This window comes from Caloenas nicobarica, chromosome 3 (assembly GCF_036013445.1).
Source record: "Caloenas nicobarica isolate bCalNic1 chromosome 3, bCalNic1.hap1, whole genome shotgun sequence".
Lineage (NCBI taxonomy): Eukaryota > Metazoa > Chordata > Aves > Columbiformes > Columbidae > Caloenas > Caloenas nicobarica.
Window position 1 is genome coordinate 32,833,121 of NC_088247.1, and position 20,531 is coordinate 32,853,651.

At 46.1% G+C, this 20,531-nt stretch overlaps 2 protein-coding genes across 2 annotated transcripts; one reads left to right on the plus strand and one right to left on the minus strand.

Moving 5' to 3' along the window:
- Nucleotides 1-586: 586 nt before the first annotated feature.
- Nucleotides 587-6,294, minus strand: CGAS (cyclic GMP-AMP synthase). The gene is made up of 5 exons (XM_065632426.1): nt 5,704-6,294; nt 4,618-4,852; nt 3,600-3,845; nt 2,145-2,247; nt 587-1,057 (listed from the first exon to the last, which is right to left on the minus strand). Exons 1-5 carry the CDS (start codon nt 6,226-6,228, stop codon nt 715-717), a joined length of 1,452 nt encoding a protein of 483 aa, XP_065488498.1. The 5' UTR covers nt 6,229-6,294; the 3' UTR covers nt 587-714.
- A 383-nt stretch (nt 6,295-6,677) lies between these two features.
- On the plus strand, nt 6,678-15,217 carry MTO1 (mitochondrial tRNA translation optimization 1). The gene is made up of 12 exons (XM_065630966.1): nt 6,678-6,910; nt 7,014-7,213; nt 7,721-7,838; nt 8,461-8,750; nt 10,739-10,851; nt 10,991-11,181; nt 11,412-11,542; nt 12,004-12,208; nt 12,291-12,462; nt 13,175-13,293; nt 14,069-14,226; nt 14,408-15,217. The coding sequence occupies exons 1-12, from the start codon at nt 6,691-6,693 to the stop codon at nt 14,633-14,635; spliced, it is 2,145 nt and encodes a 714-aa protein (XP_065487038.1). The 5' UTR covers nt 6,678-6,690; the 3' UTR covers nt 14,636-15,217.
- Nucleotides 15,218-20,531: the final 5,314 nt, after the last annotated feature.

Genomic DNA, 20,531 nt, shown 5'->3' on the forward strand with positions numbered 1-20,531 from the left:
TTGATATAGGCTGAAGATCAATTTCTTTCTACACAATTCACACAAATCCTTGTTGTCACAGTAACTTTTAGCCTGTTGCAGCACGTTAGATAATGATTGCTCCCCATCCAAAGTCCTGTGAAAAGGCTAATTTCCAAACAAATTCTGAAGACTCAGAAAAGATAAGTTATTTCAGGAACTTCATTTTATTTTGATACCATATTCTCAGCTCACTGTTGTTGGTGATTGTCCTCTGCAAAAGGTCTTCATCCACTCAGCTGATCTGGACACGTTGTTCTGGTTTATGTCAAAGTAATTCCAGTGGTTTTCTTTTGAATGCAAAAATGTATTTTGGATATTCTGCAGTGGATCTTCATTTTAAATAAAATTGTCAGTTTTCACTTTACCCAGTCACTGATGCCTTCATATTTGAAACCGCAGAAAGTACACGTGGTAGATTAACTATTGCAAATTCTTCTATATGTTTTTAGTATACCTTGAAGATATTTTACAGGTGACAACTGTATTTGGATAGGGAAGATAAATATTACTTTAAAAGTCCTATTTCTTTTAACAGTTAAGGCTGATAGGCATTTTTTACCACAGTGTTCTTGATTTTATTTTGGTTTTTTATAGTATCGGACTACTGAGGAGTAACTTAAGGTGCAGAACTTCTGGTTTTAAATATGCAAATTTACACAATTTGGTTTTACATAATTGTTGTAAACAATGTTTTTAAGACATTTCCTGAAATATTGGGAATCTGTTGTTCAATTGATGGTTTATTTGCCTTGAAAGGAAATCATAGCTCGCTTTATCTTCCAGGCTGAGCAAGTTGTATTGGGGAATAAAAAAGTGTGGCAGCTGAGACTTTTGCAGGCAATCCAGAAAATATCCCAGATACTTCTGAAAGCAGTGATCCAGGTCTCCCCAAGTCCAGTCTGTGTCATTTGGCCACATGACACAGCAGTGGAAAAAAGCAGTTTTGACATGATATGAACAGATTTTGTCCAACTCTTTTGGATGTTTCAGTTTCAGTTGCTCTAAAAGATACTTCAGAAGCTTAAGACAACTTTTCCTGTTGAATAAATAAGAATTTATTAGATACCTTCTACATAGTTCTCAATATGTATTTTAGATGGTTAAATATATATTATTCATGAAAACAATCAAAATGTTCTTTAATAGAATAATATTTTCAATAATGTTTTGAATAAAATCTGAGAATAAGTGCAGCAAGAGGCTGGATAATCCTCGAACTACTGCATATGAGGTCAGACTCTAATAATGAAGGATTTCCACTATAAACAGCAGGTTTTGAGCATGCACCGTGTTCACCAGTAGCAAAAGCGTTGGGCAGCAGCATGCTGAGGCAGTACAGGCTCCCAGCTGCAGGTGTTACCAGTGTAATGTGAATCTGAAGCACCACTGAAGATTTAAAGCTGCCCTTTTGGCTCAGATTTACACTGAGGGAAATGCACATCACAAGGGCAAGAGGTGTATATATAGTTTAATCCACTGCTAGGTGAGGGCACAGCATGTCTGATAATATTTGTAAAGCAAACACAAAGAATTATGTATTAGTTCTCTTGTGACTTGCTTGATTCAGTACAAGATGTAATTAAATAAACCAAGAAGCTGGTTTGCTGTTAAGGAGGTTCTGTACCTCACAGGGTATGGGGTCTTTGTCTTTGAAGAAATAGAGAAACCAGTTTTTATTGGACTGAAAAAATTACTTTATTCATCCTGATCCCATTTAGCAGTTCTTTTCTCACCATTGCTTACGAAATTGCCTTGGTATGAAGTGTAATTTTGCTCCCAAAGCTCAGAAAGCTGAGTCATCAGACTTTTAAGCTGGTTCTTCTAAACACAACTGAGTTTGGGAAAGATTATTTAACAAGTCACATCTTTTTGCTTTCTAAGGCAAGTCTGGAGTGTAACCCTGCAAGGTAATTTGTTTCCACTTCTCACTGAGTAAATGCAAGTCAGATCTTCAGCGAGTACACACAATGTTGTGCTGCTGTAGCACAATGATGCCTAAAAGCCTTATTCTTGCTCCTTATTATGAGTAAATAGTCTCAGACCAAATTCTTAAATGTTAAACTGAAATGGTGCTAGTGTGGCTCACACAGGCTTAAACTAAAATATTCATATGAAATACCAACCTGCAGCACTTTGGTCCATCAGATTCACAACACGTCTTTGAGCTGCCGTGGTTGTTCAGCATGGTCTTCTCAATATGTGAGAAAGAGAGTCGCCAGGTGTTTCCTAAAGTTGAGTAAAAGATCGTTAAAATTGTTACACAGCAGGAACTACTGGTGTCTATAACTAGGAAAAAGGAAAAAATACTTTGTAATGTACTTAATTTTAAATATCAGCAATTTCTTTGCACTTAAAAAACAACAAAAAAAAAGTAATTTGGTGACTACAATTGGTTATTTTGTCCTTAATTCCCCAGCTGGTCCACACAAAGACAATTACAATGTCATTCATGTAGGGTAGAGTTAATTGTTTGGATGCTTTAACTCTATTCTTAAGGATGTTTGGATTTGCTTTAAAATTAAGCTTAATTCTGAACTTTCTTGTACTTGTTGAACATGATTTGGGGAATTACACTAGTCACAGAAATCAACTACCTTTGAATTTCTATTCTGTGTTATTAGCCTTACTGTGTCACCATTCTGGTTTTGAATTAAAAAAATCTTCACCACTGATTTCAATTTCTTTGTGCAAGTAATGTGCCTGTGAATTTGTCTCGGGTAAGGTGACTGTTCTAAAGCATTTATTTGTGTTCTTCTGGTAACGTTTCTGAAAACAATGATGAACATAGCTCAACACCAGCAGTCATTTTTGCCTTCCTTAGCTAAGTTGGACTGTCTCCCTTGTCTGTTTGGTTCAGTTAATCTTTGCATTTCACTTTCACAGGAAGAGATAGCCCAGTAATGATTTGTCACTGTTAAGATGGGCATGCTAATTTAAAAAAATACCAGATTCTCTGAACTCTTTTTGCTGAAATCATCAGTTCTCATAATGCAATGACAAGTTGGGATGTTTCTGCAAACTAACATAGGCTTGGTATGACCCTGGTCTGGAGGAAGGGAAAAAAAAAAAGCAGCCTGTAGCCATACCAGAGTTCAACAAGAAATAATGTATCTTGCTAGAAAAGTTTACTTCTGCAGAAGTATACGATTCCTGTACACTGTCCCACTTACAGGTATGTTCTCTACCTTTTTAGAAATCTCCTTTTAATTTACCTTTTTTCTTGCAAAGCAAAGGAGCAGATGTTGCTGTTAAGCACAGCACTACCACAGGAAGAGTCCATATTCACGTGTCTGACTTAGTAGATTTAATATAACGCTCTTTGGAATGGTTAGCATACAGCTTGGCAGAGCATTTTGTCTTTAGATTTCAGTACAGGACAAGCAGTGTCACAGATCTGGTGTTTTAAAGAGGGATTTCAATTGTCTTTGATGTGGATGTACGCAGGATAAGATAAAGATCTGTACCTCGAAGGTAGAATACTGAACAGAACCTGGATACCCTCTTTATAGCACGTGTAAGTGATCAAGTTGTAGAGAAGATAATTCATAACTGAGACTTATTGTCTGTATTTCAGGTACCTCTTAGAACCTTTTCTTTTTTGTTTTGCTTGGCTACTAAATAAACTGATTCATATCTGAGCTCTCGCCTGACTTTTCTTCCCAGCCACTGTTCAACTTTGAGGCCATCGCGTGTGCTGGGCGGCCAGCTCTGCTGAAGTTTCAAAGTCAAGATGATGTCCACTGATATTTCTGCCGGAGGCTTTTTGATCTGAAGAGTTATTGCAGGGCTTCCAGGCTTTTTCCTTTTCACAGTCACTTCCACATCTAGTAACAAAGAAAAATTTTTTTTAAATATAAACTTTTTTAAAAATAAAGTTTTTACTGAAGAGGAATTTATAATCAAAATAAATGCCTGAGTTCACTCACTGGTTCTTTCTCCTTCAAGATATGGACTTTAAATAAAACATTAAGATGGCCTGTTAATGAGTTTTATGAAATAAGGAACACTTCCTGAACTGCTGTGCTTGCTTGATATACTGTATCTACAGAAGTAGAAATCTGGTAATGTTTAACTGCTTCACTGGTGGAAAAGCCGAGACTGAAGAGATTTGATCACAATATTTCTGAAGGTTTTGAAGAAAGACAGCACTGTAAAAGGGGATGTGGTTTTTATATAGATCGATACAAAATATTAGATAATGTATGGAAGAAAGCTCTTCCTTTTGCTACCAGTTCAGCAAGTGACTCTTTATATATGGCAGATATGTTCAAAATAATACAGATCACGTAGTAAGTACCGAGCATGTGACAAAACCATTAATATTCATTATTTTCATATGGAAAGAGGACTGCATAGTGGAGCAGTGGGCTAATCACATACTATGATTAGCTCTGATGTATTTGTGGTGATTCTTAGCACAAGAGCAAACTTGAGACACTGGGGACAAGCGGGGTTACAGTTATAGCTACATTGCTGCCAAGAGACAGTTGACTGAGGGGAAACAAATCACATTTTATTAACAACAGCCCAATGCATGTGGGTAATGTAATTGGATTTTTAGCACTCCTAGGTGAAGCTTGTTTGCTAAATACTTACTTGCAATGTTTCTTGTAATATTTTTTACTTCTCGTTTAATGATTTCTCTTAGTGCTTCAAGCATTTTGAAGGCTGATAATTTTCCATCTTCATCTAAAAACTTCAACAAATACTTTTCTTTTGGATTTCTTTTGAATGTTAGATAATAAAAGGCACCAGTGTCATCACATTCATCCAGCTGAAGTCTTGCAACAGGCATTACAAGCATGATGTCAAACTCGTTTGGTTCAGTTACCTGCAAAGTACGAGAATACAATAGTCAATATGCAACTTAGGTTTTACTCTCTTTTGATTTTTTTCCGGTTGCGCTTTTATCTACAACAGCCTTGGTCTACTTTCCATCACTGGTGTGAAATATGAGCTTACTTCTGGGGATTTGTATTACAAGATTGCTGTGCGGTTGAGTGGAGAAGAGCAATTTACTGATAACAGTTTATTTCCCAGCTTTCCAACTTACTAATTTTTAATAAAGTTTTAAGATTCTTAAGCTGTTCTGGGTAATGCATAAATGCTGGTCTTAGTCATCCTTTTGCACACAGGAATCAGCTGTGAGAAAAAAAAAGTAAGTATTGCTATGCCTCATGCTGGTTTAAGAAAAAGTATCCCACGTTTGTTTCCGATTGAGCTGGCACCAGAAAAAAAACAACACCGTATAGTTATCTCTCCTGCTTTTTGAAAAAGCTATAAACTAAAATTATATACTAAAAACTGGCACAGAGCCTGTTCGTGTAGTGCTAGACCCTCCGGTTACGCTGGGCTTACGTGGGCGCTGTGCATGGGCAGGGGCTGGCTGCGGCTTTAACGCCAGTCCTGCTTAGGTAGCGTCTCTTACTAAGTGCACATACACGCATTTTTCAGTAAGTCAGCTATTTCGTAATTAACGCAGCAACCCTTAAAGCCTTTCCTCGTCGGAAGGGCCACCTTACACCTGTCCTCAAGCGGCGGGAGCAGCGCGGAGCGGCCGGTCCGAGCCGCTGCTGCCCGCCCGCCCCGACCCGCAGCCCGGCCCGGCGCTGCGGCGCGTCCCGCCCGTCGGGCCGCCCGGCGGGAGAGGCGCTGCCGGGCCGGCCGCAGCCCCGCACCCACCTTGACGTGCTCGTAGTAGCTGCCGGCGCCCAGCCGCTCGATGGAGCTGAAGCTGCCGGCCGTGCTCCGGATGGCCTGGATCAGCTGCGAGACCACCAGGTTCACCACCTCCGCCGCGTCCGACACGTCCTGGCGGCCCGGGGTGAGCCGCGACAGCGCCTCCCGGAGCCGCAGGGGACCCGCTGCAGGCGGGAGGACGCAGGCGGCCGCGGGGGCGGCGGCAGCCCCGTCGGGCACGGCCGCTCGCCTCTGCGCCGCGGGGGCTCTGGCGGCCGCTGCCCTGCTCCGAGGAGCGGGGGGCACCTCTCCGCCGCCCGCTGCCGGGCGCGCCGGCGGGCTCCTGGCGGCGGGGGCTCGCTGCGCCGGGCGGCCGCGCCGGGCGGCGGCTCCGTCCTGCTGCGGCGCCCCCACGGTCACGGCACCGTCCGGGCTGCCGCCGGCCCCGCGGCCCCGGCAGGAGGCACGGGCTGCGCCCCTGGCCGCGCCCCGCCTGCCCCGCGCGCCTCGGCCAGCGGCGCGCTCCATGGCCGCCGCTCCCGCGCCGCTCCCGCAGGGCGGCGAGCGCGGCCCCGCCAGAGGGGAGTTCCCGCCTCTCGCCTCAGACGAGTTCCTCTTCCAGGCAGCGCGGCTCCGCCGGGGAAACGAAACGCCCGACGGAAGCGGGGCTGAGTCTCCGGCGCTGCCCGCTCCTGCCCGGCAACCTGGGCGCGGGAAACACCCGGCAGCGGCGGCCGGGCCATCCGAGGGCGCGGCCACCCGCCTTCCCCCAATCCCCTGCCAGCATTTTCCCGCCCCTGAGCGGCCCCACCTACCGCGAGCACAGCGGCCGCTCCGCCTCCGGGCCGGCCGGGCCCGGCAGCACGCACCGCCCCTCAGGAGCGAGCGGCTCCGCCTGCCCCCGAGCAGCCGCGCCGCGGCAGCGTGCCCGCTTCCGCTTCCGGTTCCGCCCGCAGGCCGCTGCCCGCTACCGGGCGGGTTGCCGCCACCATGTTGCTGCGCAGCACTTGTCGCCGCCTGGCGCTACCCCCGGTGCCACCCCCGGCGCCGCGCCCCGGGCACCGCCGGGCGGGCAGCGAGGCCGGGGCGGCGGCGCCGCGCTACGAGGTGGTGGTGATCGGCGGGGGCCACGCGGGGACGGAGGCGGCGGCGGCGGCCGCTCGCGGCGGAGCCCGCACGCTGCTGCTCACGCACAGGATCGACACCATCGGTACCGCGGGGTGCCCGGGGCGGGGGGGAGGACCCGCGGGGCGGGGGGGCTGCGGGAGCGGTGAGCAGCGGTGCCGAGCGCTGTCCGTGTGTCCCCCTGGCAGGGGCCATGTCCTGCAACCCCTCCTTCGGCGGCATCGGGAAGGGGCACCTCGTGAGGGAGGTGGACGCCCTGGACGGGCTGTGCGGCCGCGTCTGCGACCGCTCCGGGGTGCACTACAAGGTGCTGAACCGCTGCAAGGGCCCGGCCGTCTGGGGCCTGCGCGCACAGATCGACCGGCGGCTCTACAAGGAGCAGATGCAGGTGAGAGGGGCCGGGCCGGGCCGGGCTGGGCCGGCAGCGGGGACGCACCCTCTGCAGGGACCCACACAAGCGAACGCGGGTTTATTTCCAGGGATTTTTGTGTTTGTGTGCTGGAGTGTTAGAGTGAATTACTCAAATCCGAAGCATTAGGATAACCTATAGACAATGGTGAGGGAGTGGGGATTTTTAAATATTTTCTTATCAAACGTGGGTACCTTTCTGTTTGGTACTTTAATAGAGTGCAACCTGTTGGAGCTCAGCATAGTTTAAAAAATTCTGTAGTGTTTTATACACAGGTCAGGCTTCATGATGAAATAGTTTCTTTTGAGGATAAACTCTTTCTGTGAATGAAAAGTTCTACTCGGTAGATTAGGACAGTGCAGTCGCTGAGGGTCTTCCAGTTGACCTGGTAAAAATGGAAAAGGGTGAGATGTTTTCAGTAGGGGTTGGGATTGCCCTTCTGTCACAGAACTTCCTAGATTTTTGCAGTAACTCCTTTCATGACAGAAAGAAATCCTTAACACACCACTGTTGACAGTTCGTGAGGCGTCTGTGGAGGATCTTCTCTTGACAGAGCCAGAAACAGACCGTCCTGGGAAATGCCAAGTCACGGGAGTCGTGCTCGGTAAGTGCTGGTAGCTCGGTAGCACCGTCAGTTACTCTACACTGAGAGCAGCCTTTGGGGGAAACATTTCTGATTCATCAGCAAGAAAGTTGAATTAGCTGATAGAAGTGGTTTAGGCTGAGTGTGAAATAAACTAGGCTAATATCTGTAATAACAATGACAAACATACCTGGATTGATGGGATGTTGGCAGGTTATATACGTTTAATTTACTTTAGACTAGCGATACTGAGTTTCACACTGCATTTTGAGATTTTATTTGGTAAATTGCACCTGCTGCCAACAACGTTACGAGGCAGTGGTGTCCTGTTACTAGCAGACTCATGCTTTATTACCCTTTGCTGTTCTAGTTAACAGGCTTTCCAAAATAAAGGCCTGTGTCGGAATTTTTCCCAGGAGTGGGTTTTCTTTGTTAGGGATAACATGTTTAGGAGTAGAAAAAAAATAGTAATAACTATATGCTGTTTATTACATTTGTTACTATTAGTGCTGATTTTGCCAAATAATAAAAGGCGGAGAAACCCTCAGTGAACAGTGTTAGTCTAGTTTTAGACAGAAGCACCAGAGTACCAGGGGTTTGTTGATGCTGAAATATGTGCATCTTGGAGAACTTGCTGTTTCAGGGGATGGGAGCACAGTACATGCTGGGAGCGTTATCCTGACCACCGGGACATTTCTGAGGGGGATGGTGCTCATCGGGCTGGAGATGCACCCGGCTGGGCGGCTGGGGGACCAGCCAGCCATCGGGCTGGCTCAGACGCTGGAGAAACTGGGATTTACCATGGGCAGGCTGAAGACTGGGACACCGCCCCGACTTGCCAAAGATACGATTGACTTCAGCGGTCTGGAAGAACGTGTGGCTGACAATCCTCCAGTGCCGTTCAGCTTTCTCAGCGAGGCTGTGTGGATCAAGGTGGGATAACACACATCAAATGCACATAGAGCTGGCTGGGGAGCAGTTCTGGGACTGTCGTGCTCAGAATCAGCCAGGGAGTTGTCAGCTGGGAAAGGAAGCTGGGCTGTGTTCATACTGGAGGTGTTGTGTTTCTCAGGACTCTCAGAGCAAAGAATGAAATTCTCAACTTGAGAACCAAACTTTCTTTACTTTCACTCTAGTGCATGAAACATGATATTGTTAGTAGTATTCTTCACATGCTCATTGTGTGAGTGATTTACAAAATACTTCCAGTACTAGACCTGTCTTGTGGAGATTTACGATGTGTTGCTTGTTACCTCAGCTCTAGAATAAGATTAAAATGTTGAAATTAGAGATCATTAGTAGTTTTGACCAGGAAAGAGAAAGGATGGAGTTAGCCACAGAACTCAGAGGTGGCATGTTAACAGTAACTTAAAAGCAGAAGAAACTCAGTTTTCCAAATAAAACCTTGGAAAATGGCATTCTTACATAATGTAGTTAAACAGCACAGAATTAAGTATCAGGAGTTAATTTGCCCCGAAGCATACGGGAATATTGCAATAACCTATTATAATCAGGATGGAGGCAAAGGAAATATCCCTTGAAGTCCTTGGTATGTGTAGGAAAGGTTTTAAGGAGTTGAGGTGCAAATTATTACTGTTTGGAATGTTGAGTCCATTGACTCTTTTTCAGAAAGAACGGTGAAATACTTTATATGGTGCTTTTTTCCAAACCTTGAATTTTCCATGTTAATTGCAGGTTTTTGAGATTTCTTTTTCTTTTCTTTTTTTTTTTTCCCCGTCACCAAACTCTTTAATTGGCTGTTAGCTGCAGGGTCAGCACTTCCTCCTCTTCCGTCAGAGCTTTGAATTCTTGTGGTTAATTTGAATGCTGTGATATAATGCATTGCTTTAATAGAAATATCCATCCTGTAATTAGGAATGCAGTGTATAGAATAGAACTTGAATTCTCAACTCCTAAGTTCTGTTCTGTTCTTGATCTGCTTTTGGGCATGTTGCTTAAGCTCTCTGATTGCTTGCGCTCTGTCTGTGCAGTGGGTGTGACAGCACTACCTGTCTCTCCAGGAAGTGAGAGCCAATTATCACAGAATGTTAGGGATTGGGAGGAATCTCAAAAGATCATCTAGTCCAATCCCCCTGCTTAGATGAGGTTACACAGGAAGGCGTCCAGGCAGGTTTTGAATGTCTCCAGAGAAGGAGACTCCCTGGGCAGCCTGTTTCAGTGTTCTGTCACCCTCACTGAGAAGAAGTTTCCTCTCGTATTTAAGTGGAACCTCTTGTGTTCCAGTTTGTATCCATCACCCCTTGTCCTATCATTGCTTGTCCCCGAGAAGAGCCTGGCTCCATCCTCGTGACACTCACCCTTTATATATTTATAAACATTAATGAGGTCACCCCTCAGTTTCCTCTTCTCCAAGCTAAAGAGACCCAGCTCCCTCAGCCTTTCCTCATAAGGGAGATGCTCCACTCCCTTCATCATCTTTGTGGCTCTGCACTGGACTCTCTCCAGCAGTTCCTTGTCCTTCTTGAACTGAGGGGCCCAGAACTGGACACAATATTCCAGATGAGGTCTCACCAGGGCAGAGTAGAGGGGAAGGAGAACCTCTCTCGACCTACTAACCACCCCCCTTCTAATGCACCCCAGGATGCCATTGGCCTTCTTGGCCACAAGGGCACAGTGCTGGCTCATGGTCATCCTGCTGTCCACCAGGACCCCCAGGTCCCTTTCCCCTACACTGCTCTCTAATAGGTCATTCCCCAACCTGTACTGGAACCTGGGGTTGTTCCTGCCCAGATGCAAGACTCTACATTTTCCCTTGTTATATTTCATTAAATTTTTCCCCGCCCAACTCTCCAGCCTGTCCAGGTCATGGAAAAACCCTTGGAGATCCTCAAAGAGAGTTGTTCAGTAAGAGTACGGAGTTGTGACTGGTTTAACTTAAAGTGAGCTTTGGCCTCTTTCAGGCAGAAGATCAGCTGTCATGTTACCTGACTCGCACTACCCCCAAAGCCCAGCAAATTGTCCTTGATAACCTCCACCTGAACAACCATATAAAGGAGACAACCAGGGGCCCACGGTGAGTATGTGGCATCATGCAAGGCTCTCAGTGGCACGAGCTGACAGTCTGTCTGAAACTGTGGGTCTCGCCTGCTTTGCTTCTGGAAAGTTACTTTTTCTCCATGTCAGGTGATGCTCATGGCTATTGACTGTTGCAGGTACTGTCCCTCTTTTGAATCAAAGGTTCTGCGCTTCCCAAACCGAGAACATCAGGTGTGGCTGGAGCCAGAAGGCTTGGAGTCCAATGTCATTTACCCCCAAGGCATGTCGATGACGCTGCCACCTGAGCTCCAGGAGCAGGTGATCAAATCCATCCCAGGCTTGGAAAAAGCCAAGATCTTACAGCCAGGTAAGGGGGTCATATTGGTTACCAGTTAATAACAACCAGATTTTGTTTAGAGCATAGCAAAACAAAAGAAATATGAAACAAAATTAATTATTGGATACAGGGATTTTTCTTTGGTTGTTTTGAAATCATAAATAAAAATTGATAACATAAGTCATTCTGCCCAACTGATTGCTGATAAATTGGAACCTTCAAAATCAGTTCCATAAGATCTCTCGTGTTGTTTGTCATAGGCTATGGAGTGCAATATGACTTTTTAGACCCCCGTCAATTGACTGCTTCTCTTGAGTCTCGTCTGGTTCAGCGCCTCTTCTTGGCAGGCCAGATAAATGGCACTACGGGCTACGAAGAAGCTGCAGCTCAGGTGGGTGAATCTGATCATGCATACGCAGCACTCAGAAAGGAGTATTGCCTTGGCATCTGCCTTTGATGCACCGTCTTGCTAGGCCCATCTTGTGCTAATGAGATGTTCTTTTATTGCTCACCTCAATTCCGGACTTGGCGAGATTATTTTTACTTTTAGTATCTACAGTTGCTGTTACTGAGATTGTAGTAACTAAGGTAATTGGAAGTACTGTCAAATGTTTCAACATGGAGAAACTGAAATTGAAAACGTGGAAATTGTCTCTAGTTATGTCAGCAGGGGCCAAGGAGCCCTTGAGATACTTATAGTATCACAAGAAAGAAACGGCCTAGGTTACTAGCATAGATTATTGCATTTTCCAGGGTACAGTTTGACACACAAGTCTTTGTAGGCAGACGTGCTGATATTTTAGCCACGAAGAAACTGATAAATGTTTTTCGGTTCGTTTTCTGTCTGCATAGGGTGTGATTGCTGGGATCAACGCTTGCCTACGGGTTCATGGCAAGCCCCCTTTCGTTATCAGTCGCACCGAAGGCTACATTGGTGTCCTCATCGATGACCTCACCACTCTGGGCACCAACGAGCCGTACCGGATGTTTACCAGCCGCGTGGAGTTCCGCATGTCCCTCCGGCCTGACAATGCTGATGCCAGGCTCACCCACAGAGGTATTTTGTTATGGTGGCTCTTGCAGTGAGAATCTCTGCCGGGTTGTAGACCTTTGTCTCATACACCATCTGTCTCTTGCAGGTTTTGAAGAAGCTGGGTGTGTGTCACAGCAGCGATATGAACAAGCAGTTAAAATGAAAGCTGCTTTAGAGGATGGAATTGCGACACTAAAATCCCTTCAGTTCAGCATATCCGAATGGTCCCAGTTATTACCAGAAGTTTCCATCAGTAGCAGTCGAAGGTCGCCTGTCAGGTAAAGGTTACAGCTGAAGCTTTCTGCTCTGACCTACACTTGCTTGAGCACATCTGGCTAGTGGTTTCACAGCATTTGTCCATTTTTCCTGAAGCCGTCAGTACTCCAGGATTCCAGCTTTATCACCTTCAGGGGACAAACATGATGTTTGCTTATAGAATAAGTGCAACATTGGTGATTTTACTATGCTTTGTATCCTGGTGCTGAGACAGGCTCCCAAAATAATGGAGTACTCCACTGGCCCAGTCAGTTCTTGCTGTCCTTGCTGAGAGTGTCAGCAAGTGGTGACAGTTTTGCAGTGGTTGCTGCTTTGCTGAAAGCTTGACGAAGCAGCAATTAATTGATTTCAGGATAGTGTCGGATGGTAGCTGTTCTCGTACACAAAGGCCCTTGCTTCCTTTACCCATCCTTTATCTCACCTTGTCTTTTCTGTTCTAAATTAGAGACGAAGGCCTGGCTGACTCTCTGTGAAAGGTTCCCCTTGATGCCCTTACTTTGTCCCTTCTTTCTAGCTGTTCGTTTTTCATAAAATGCTGAGCTGCTGAACTGCTCTGGTGTTCACTGAGAGGGGATAGTAGGGAGGTGAGCGTGGCTCTGCAGTTGTTCTGGCTTATGCTGGGATCTTTGCAAGTTTGATCCTGGAACAGCTGTAAATCTGCCTGATGTGAGTGACTCCTTCCAACCATAAAAACTTAACTATTGTTCTCCACAGCGCCTTTGACATCCTTCAGTATCCAGAGGCCAACATGGAAGTTCTGGCAAGGGCTGTCCCTGAGCCCCTGGGAAAGCTTGCTGAATGGAGACAACTGGCAGAGAGACTGAAGATAGAAGGTAGAGTACAGGAGTTAGTGGGATCTGTGTAGGTTTTGTTCAGTAAGGGGAGAGCCAGCCCGTTCATGCCAGCGTGTTTGATGTTGCTGCCTAGTGAAGTGAAATACTGTTATGGAGGGTATTGGTCTCTTCTCCCAAGTAACAAGTGATAGGACAAGAGGAAATGGCCTCAGGTTGTGCCAGGGGAGGTTTAGATTGGATACTAGGAAAAAATTCTTTACGGAAAGGGTTGTCAGACACTGGAACAGGCTCTCCAAGGAAGTGGTGGAGTCACCATCCCTGGAGGTGTTTAAAAGGCATTTAGACGAGGTTCTTAGGGACATGGTACTAGAGTTAGGTTATGGTTGGACTCCATGATCCTGAGGGTCTCTTTCAACCGAAATTATTCTATGACTCTATCAGAGCATGCACCTTTTACCATAGGCCACAGCCCTACACAAGCACCTGTGTTTCACTTGGTGGGGTGAGATCAGTTATTCATGTTCTCTCCTGGGTTTTTTGTCCTTACTGCTCTGTCAAATAGACCATCCTCTCCTGGGATGAGAAGAAAAGCCAACCCATGTATCTTAATTCCTGTAACAAATTCAAGAGTGTGACTTCTTCCAAAGTAGTGATGTGAATTAGGATCTTTAGTCTATGAGGCTAGAAACTTCCTTAGGAGCTTTTGACCATCTCAGTGGAATTGCTCATTCTGCTTTCAAGAATTCCTACAAATGACCTGTTTCACGTGAACATCTATATCTGGTCGTCTTGTTTCTCTGATTTTCCATCACAGTTGCTTACGAGTGGTGCGTAGTCAATCAACAGCAGGAAATAGAAGAAGTGCGTCGTGATGAAGCCCTCCGACTGCCAGAGGACATTGATTACTTTGCCATTGATGCATCACTCTCAACAGAGGTGCGGGAGAAACTGGACTCTAACCGTCCCCAGACGGTAAGATATTGGGCCACAGCAAGGCTGAGGAGAAATGAAATCCCTTCTGTGTCTTCACAAGGGGCATGGAGGGGGTAAGGGCAATCAGGGAAAGGATTACCCACAGGTTTTAATCTCATTTCTCACTAACTCCAATGTGTCGGTTTGTTCTTGGTTAATTTGTTCCTGTTTCCACATGCAGATTGGTGCAGTCAGCCGCATCCCTGGAATTACACCAGCTGCTATCGTTAATCTGCTAAGGTATGTGAAAACCAATCATCAGAAGTCAGAGACGCCAAAAGCTTTACCTCAGACTGGCAAGCGTTTACCAGGGAAAATGTACTCAGAGGAAGCAACTTCCCAAAGAGAGATTTCAGCAGAGTTTTCTGAAGAGGAGCCAAAGCATACCTTTGTTAAAACACCTTTGTAGAGAAGTGCACTGCTCCTACCAGAGAATGTGGCAAGATCACCTGCGCTCACGAGCCTCTTCACAGATAAAACTGATGCTGGCTGGATCCTGCACAATTCTGGTTGTGCCCTGTGGCAGTGTCGTTGAGTGGAACAAAGATGACATCGTGCAAACCTTAAGTAAATGCTCAGGAACTTAAGTATAGCCTGTGGTTTTGCTAATCCAAATGAAAATACGGGAATTGCTCTTAAAATTCCACTCATTTGGAAGATATCAGGTGGTCAAAATCTAAAGCATCTTGGACAGGATGGTGTTTTGTTCATCTGAAACGAGTAAGAAATGTTACCATGCTGAACCCAAGGCAGCACAAGAGGGTTTGAGGAGGAAAGTGCTCCATTGACTTCAGTACTTGTGTTTATAGCAGTGCAGTGGCCGCGCACAGTCTGATGTTTTAGTGTGATGTCAGCCAACACGAGACACTTGGTTATGAAAATGCGCGCCCTACGAATATTTAAACTTACATAGGAGACCGACCGAATGTAAGCACTGTATCCTGGGCTTTTTTTTTTTCCCCTCCTTTAAAGTAAATAAAGTTTGAGACTTCCTGAAGAACTTGGTTGCGACTTAGCTTTCTTTCTGCGCACCCACTGAATCCTTACCCGACTCAGGCAGTGGTCTCTGATGATAGTCTTATTTCTGAACATCCTCAGAACTGACTGTGCAAACAGGCTTGGGAACAAGTTTGTTGGTGTGAAACACAGCTATCATTTTGAAATTTGTGATCCTGGACCTTCCTCTGTCTGTTTCCTCTGGGTGAGCGGTCCCTTTCCTGTCCAGAAAAGGGTGTCAGAGCAAATCTTTTTTTGTTGACAGAGACGCTGCCATGCAGCAGGATGGTGGGCAGAGCTTACAGTTTTCTTTGGGCTGACCTGAAAGCATCTCCCTGTCACCAGTTTTAGACACATGATCTGTAGGTCACTTCATGTCAGAATGGCTCAGAAAAGCTAACTTGTATCTTCCCTTCTGTGTCTGTAACCTATTTTCCTTTCAGTCGTTGGCTCAAAGAATTACTTCAACTTTGTAAGCCTGAAGTTTAGGGAAAGGAAGGTAGCTACGCTTTCTGCAGTACAACTGTGTCTCCAGGTATGGTATTCTTGAAATTCCAGTTATGTGAATCCGAGAAGCCTGTTGAGAGTAGCAGAGCTTCTGATCAAAAAAGTTTCATGCTTTCTTCACTGCATTATCTTCATATTGCGTTTGGTTTTGATGTACCAATGTCTGTAAAAACTTAGATCTAGTTTTTACAGACAAGGAGGGAAGTGCTACTGACACCTTTATCCTCACTTTTAAAAGATTGTACAGTCTCAGAACTGCATTTTCTAGTTCTAGTCAGCAGTCATTTGACAGGAAAACCTTTCTTCCAGTAATGTGTGCTTTGGAAGGCAAGCCCCTCGCACCCTGCTACAAGAGCAAATGCTTTTTCCCCAGCTTTCTGTGCTAAATTTATTTCTGTGCTACAAAGGCCTTGGTTCTGACACCAGTGTAAATGAAAAGGTGATTCTGCTGAGCTGGGCTGCACCGGTATCGAAGTGCAGGAGTGGGCTTTTGCTTTTCTTCTAGCAATTTAATAATGCACAGCCATGGTGTAAGAGTTAGAAAGGGGCGAAAGAGTTAGTTAACTGGGGGAAATTGAAGTCAGAAGTGCATGGATGCATTGCTTTCCAGCATGTCTTTTGTACAACTGCTCTCTATATTGCTGCGTGATGTGGGTCTTTGGCCACTGATGAGCTCCCTTGTTAAGACAGGGTGTCCTCTGTTCACGAATGTGCATTAATGATGTCCATATTTATTGAAATGGAAAACTTGGCATGTGGACAAGTTGGAGGACCGGCTGTTCCTCGGGTATTAGTTTCATGTATATAGGGCTTGTCAAACAGTTCTTGTTTGAGACGACTTTTAACATGAAAAGAAATCATAGCTACAATTAGTTGTACAAGTAGTTCTTCCAAGCAGCAAGTGATAGGATGAGAAGAAATGGCCTCAAGTTGCCCCAGAGGAGGTTTAGATAGGATATTGGGAAAAATTTCTTCACAGAAAGGGTTGTCAGGCATTGGAACAGGCTGCCCAGGGAAATGGTCGAGTCCCCATCCCTGGAGGTGTTTAAGAGATGTGTAGATGAGGTTCTTAGGGATATGGTTTAGTGCCAGAGTCATGTTATGGTTGGACTCGATGATCTTGAGGGTTTTTTCTGACCAAAATGATTCTATTAAGAAAACAAAGCACAGAAAGTTTAAATAATCTGCTGTAAATAGCACAGGCAGATAGGACATCATGCCATCTGCTTTCTAACTCCACCGGGGATTTGTTACAAGGCCCAAGGTTTTTTTTTTACATGAAGACCAAGTGGGCTTAGACCCTCACCGGTCCTGTGTGTCTCACCAAGGCTGACAGAATGGGAAGGGCAGGACCAGGGGACCCTGCCATTGACATCCATGTCCACTTGCTCTCATTGGCCATGCTGTGATGAATCACACTGTGGCCTCTTGTAATCCGTACTGTGGCCAGGCAAGCAGGGAGGGTCAGGTGTGTGGTGAGGTTGACCTAACTCGTCGCACACACCAAGGGTCTTTGTGCTCCCTGTTTCCATGCAAGTGCCTCTTTTTTTTTTCCCTCCTGCAGAACACAGGCCTGGTGATCACCAATTTTCCCGCAGATCTCTACCATGCTGTCTTGTACCAGATTTTCAGGACAACTGTCGTCTTCCTTTCCTGTTCCAGCTTTCATTTTATACAGCACTTGGACTGCTCCAGTTCCTTCATCTTTATTTCTGCCTGGAAGATGAGAGCAAGAGAAAAATGGGAAGATGTTTTACACCAGGAAACACTGAAAGCTGTGACCACCAATCTTTGATGGTCTCAGCGCTGCTGGAATGGTTGTGATGGTGCAGCAGTGGCTGTGCTTAATGTCTGTCCTTAATCCCTCACTTTGCTGGCCCTTCCAAGTACGGACATGCCTCCTAGTCGAGCATTGGCTTTGCACTTTGGTGAGTAACAATCTTCACTTGCATTCATTTTAGATGCCATGGGGTTTATTGGCTTTGATGCCTACGTGTCCCAGGTTGTGCTTCCCCCACCCAGTGACAAGCATCTCAAGCCTCTTTTAGTGGGTGCAGGAGGAATCTGCTGTCCCCTAGGAACTGCTGTTTCCATCAGGGAGCTGCTCTCTTGTGCTTCCCCCTGACCATGGCCTGTGCTTCTCAGAGTCCTTCCACGTGTTTGTTTCCATCTCTTGCTATGGCTTTATGGGGCTAGTGAGAAATAATATGTGTCTTTCCCCTCTTGTGCTGGAAGTTAGTGGTGGCTGGGGCATTCAGCTGGTAGACGGGAGACTTGCTCTGCGATTGCTGTCACAAAAAGGGTGGAGAAAAGGGGCTTGGTTCTTGATCTGTTGTTCTAACCACAGGGATGCTTTAGGGAAACAGAATTATGCTTTTGTCTCTTTTCTTTCTAAACTGCTGTCTGGGCTCAACCTTGTGTGTTTAACTCAGGGAGGAGAAAGAAGTGGCTTCCCATCAGAGCCTTTCTGACTCCATAGTCACCATCATGTAGTCACCAAATGTGTTGTCCGGGTCTTGACCTCTGTGCCAAGGACCGCGGTCATGGCAAACCTTGAAGCCTGAAAGCTGGAGGCTGCGACCTCTTCATCTCTTTGCAGATTTGAGACACTTTGACAGCCTGTGATGTCTCCTTGGGGTGCTTAGCTGTGAAGCACAGGCTAGACCATGCCCTCGTTGTCACCTGTGTCCCTGCAGAGTCTGTGCCCCTTGCTGCAGGAGCAGGTCTGCAGAGCCACCACGAAGGGCTGATGCTGTGGTGGAGGTGGGGGCAGATGAAGCGAAGGGCGAAGGTGCTCATTTCTAGCACCAGCTGCAGCTCCGCACGAGCCCCAGGAGACACGTTTTCAGGCACCGCTGGGGACCGATAAGCACGCGCTGTGCTTGTTCCAAGTGACTTAGCGCTTGATGTGGTTGACTGCAGAGCGGGCGGGGAGCCAGGTAGGAAATGAGCTCACTCTGTGCCTTGCAGGGCAGCGAGAACAGAGCTGAACAACAGGCTCGTGACCGGGCTCCTCCGTTGCGAACTAACGTGGCTTAGCTTGAAAATTGCTGCGTGTGACCAGGTGGTGGCTCGTGTCACAAGCGTTCTCCTCCACTGTGGCACGAGTGCGGAAGTCCTGGGGATTCGCACCCCGAAATGAGTCGCAGGAGTTATCCTGGCGAGGATGTGAGTGCGGCAGGGCAGGGCTGCTCTGCTCACGGTCAGGGTTGCTTCTTCCTTTCCCTGGCCCCTGTGTGCACATGTACATCCCCTCCTTCTCCAAAGAATTAGAGTACTGCCATCCATAAAAGCACTTTAGCAGCAGGCTATATAATGCTAGTTATTATTACTAGAAATAACAGTCGTGTAGAAGCAAACCTATAATTACATTTAAATTTGTCTACTCTTCTTCCCCCTCCCCACCCCCCCGGAAAGGCTATTTAAGGGCTTGTTTTACACAGAGACAACTCTTCACACCAAATAAGCTGACATTTCTCTCTCTAAAATACCCCTGCCCTGCTAACAGAGCCACAGTCCAGCTTACAAAACTAAATATTTACTAAATACTTAATAGTAACTAAATATATAATAAATAACACAATATAGATAGTATTATGTATAAAGAAAAATAACTAAATATTTAGTCATTTGTGGGGTTTTTTCACCCTGTTTACTAAGGAATTTGCTTAGAATCCAGCTTCAAAACAGGAACTGCAGAGATTGAAGAAGTCTGGCAACTGCAATAAGAGATAGTAGGCACCTTATGTGTGTGTATATATATATATATGTTATATATACATGTTTGTGTGTATATACACACATATATCAAAGAAAAAAAAATGGGAGTTTTGCTTAAGATGTGCCCAACGGGCTGCAGGTAAGCAGCATCTGAAACTTTCTTTTAAACTTCAGCCCTACCCACAACAAAGCTCCTCCTGGAGGGGAAGGGTGTCTTGCCTTTCCCTCGCTGTGCGGGTTTGGGATCGCCTGCCTGGCCACCCCTCCGGCTGCGCCAAGCCCTGCGGAACAGGGACCTGGGCTGGGGAAACAGCCCCTGCTGCGGCTCTTCCTTTTAGTGCTGAATAATTCAGATTTTACTGGGCTGAAAGGGAAAAGGTGGCTGTGCTGCTGGCGGGGCCCAGGGTTGGGTTGAGCTGGCTCTGGTTATTTCCAGTGGCTATGTAATACAAAAAGAACAGCATATTAACCCACGGACTTGTCTTTGTGCTGGGCCTGAGCTGGCAGGTGCCCTTGCAGAAGGATGACCAGGGGACTGGACCACTTTGCTCAGAAGCAGCAGGAGAAAGCCCTTGCTCGGTACCTCAACACGCCGAGGGCAAAACGACTGCTACAGCGTCCTTGAAAGCACACGCTGGGCCCATGAGGGATGTTGCACCAATGAAAGCTTAGATACTATCGAGTTTTTTTCTGTTTTGTGTTTTTTTTTTTTTTTTTTTAAAAAAAAAAGGAAGAAAGAAGCAAAACCTGCACAAATTCAGAGCTGTTAAGCGCGGGCACAGCTCCTCAGCAGCCACCCCTTGTGCACCCCACTGCTGCCCCACTGTCCCCCCAACTGCAGGCCAGAGAGCACCCAAGGGGAATCACACTCTGATCTATCTCCGCATTTCCACAGTGCTTCACCCAGCAGCTTCTGAGGAAAATACATGTTTGGCTGTCACCTTATCAACGCAGAGAACCTAGCAGATTTGAATTATGTTGTGTAAATATTTGAAAGGATTAAAGAATTATTGATAGGCAGCCAGAGAAAGTAACGTTAAAAAAAAAAAGGCAGATAATGATGTAATTGGTTTCTAACAAAG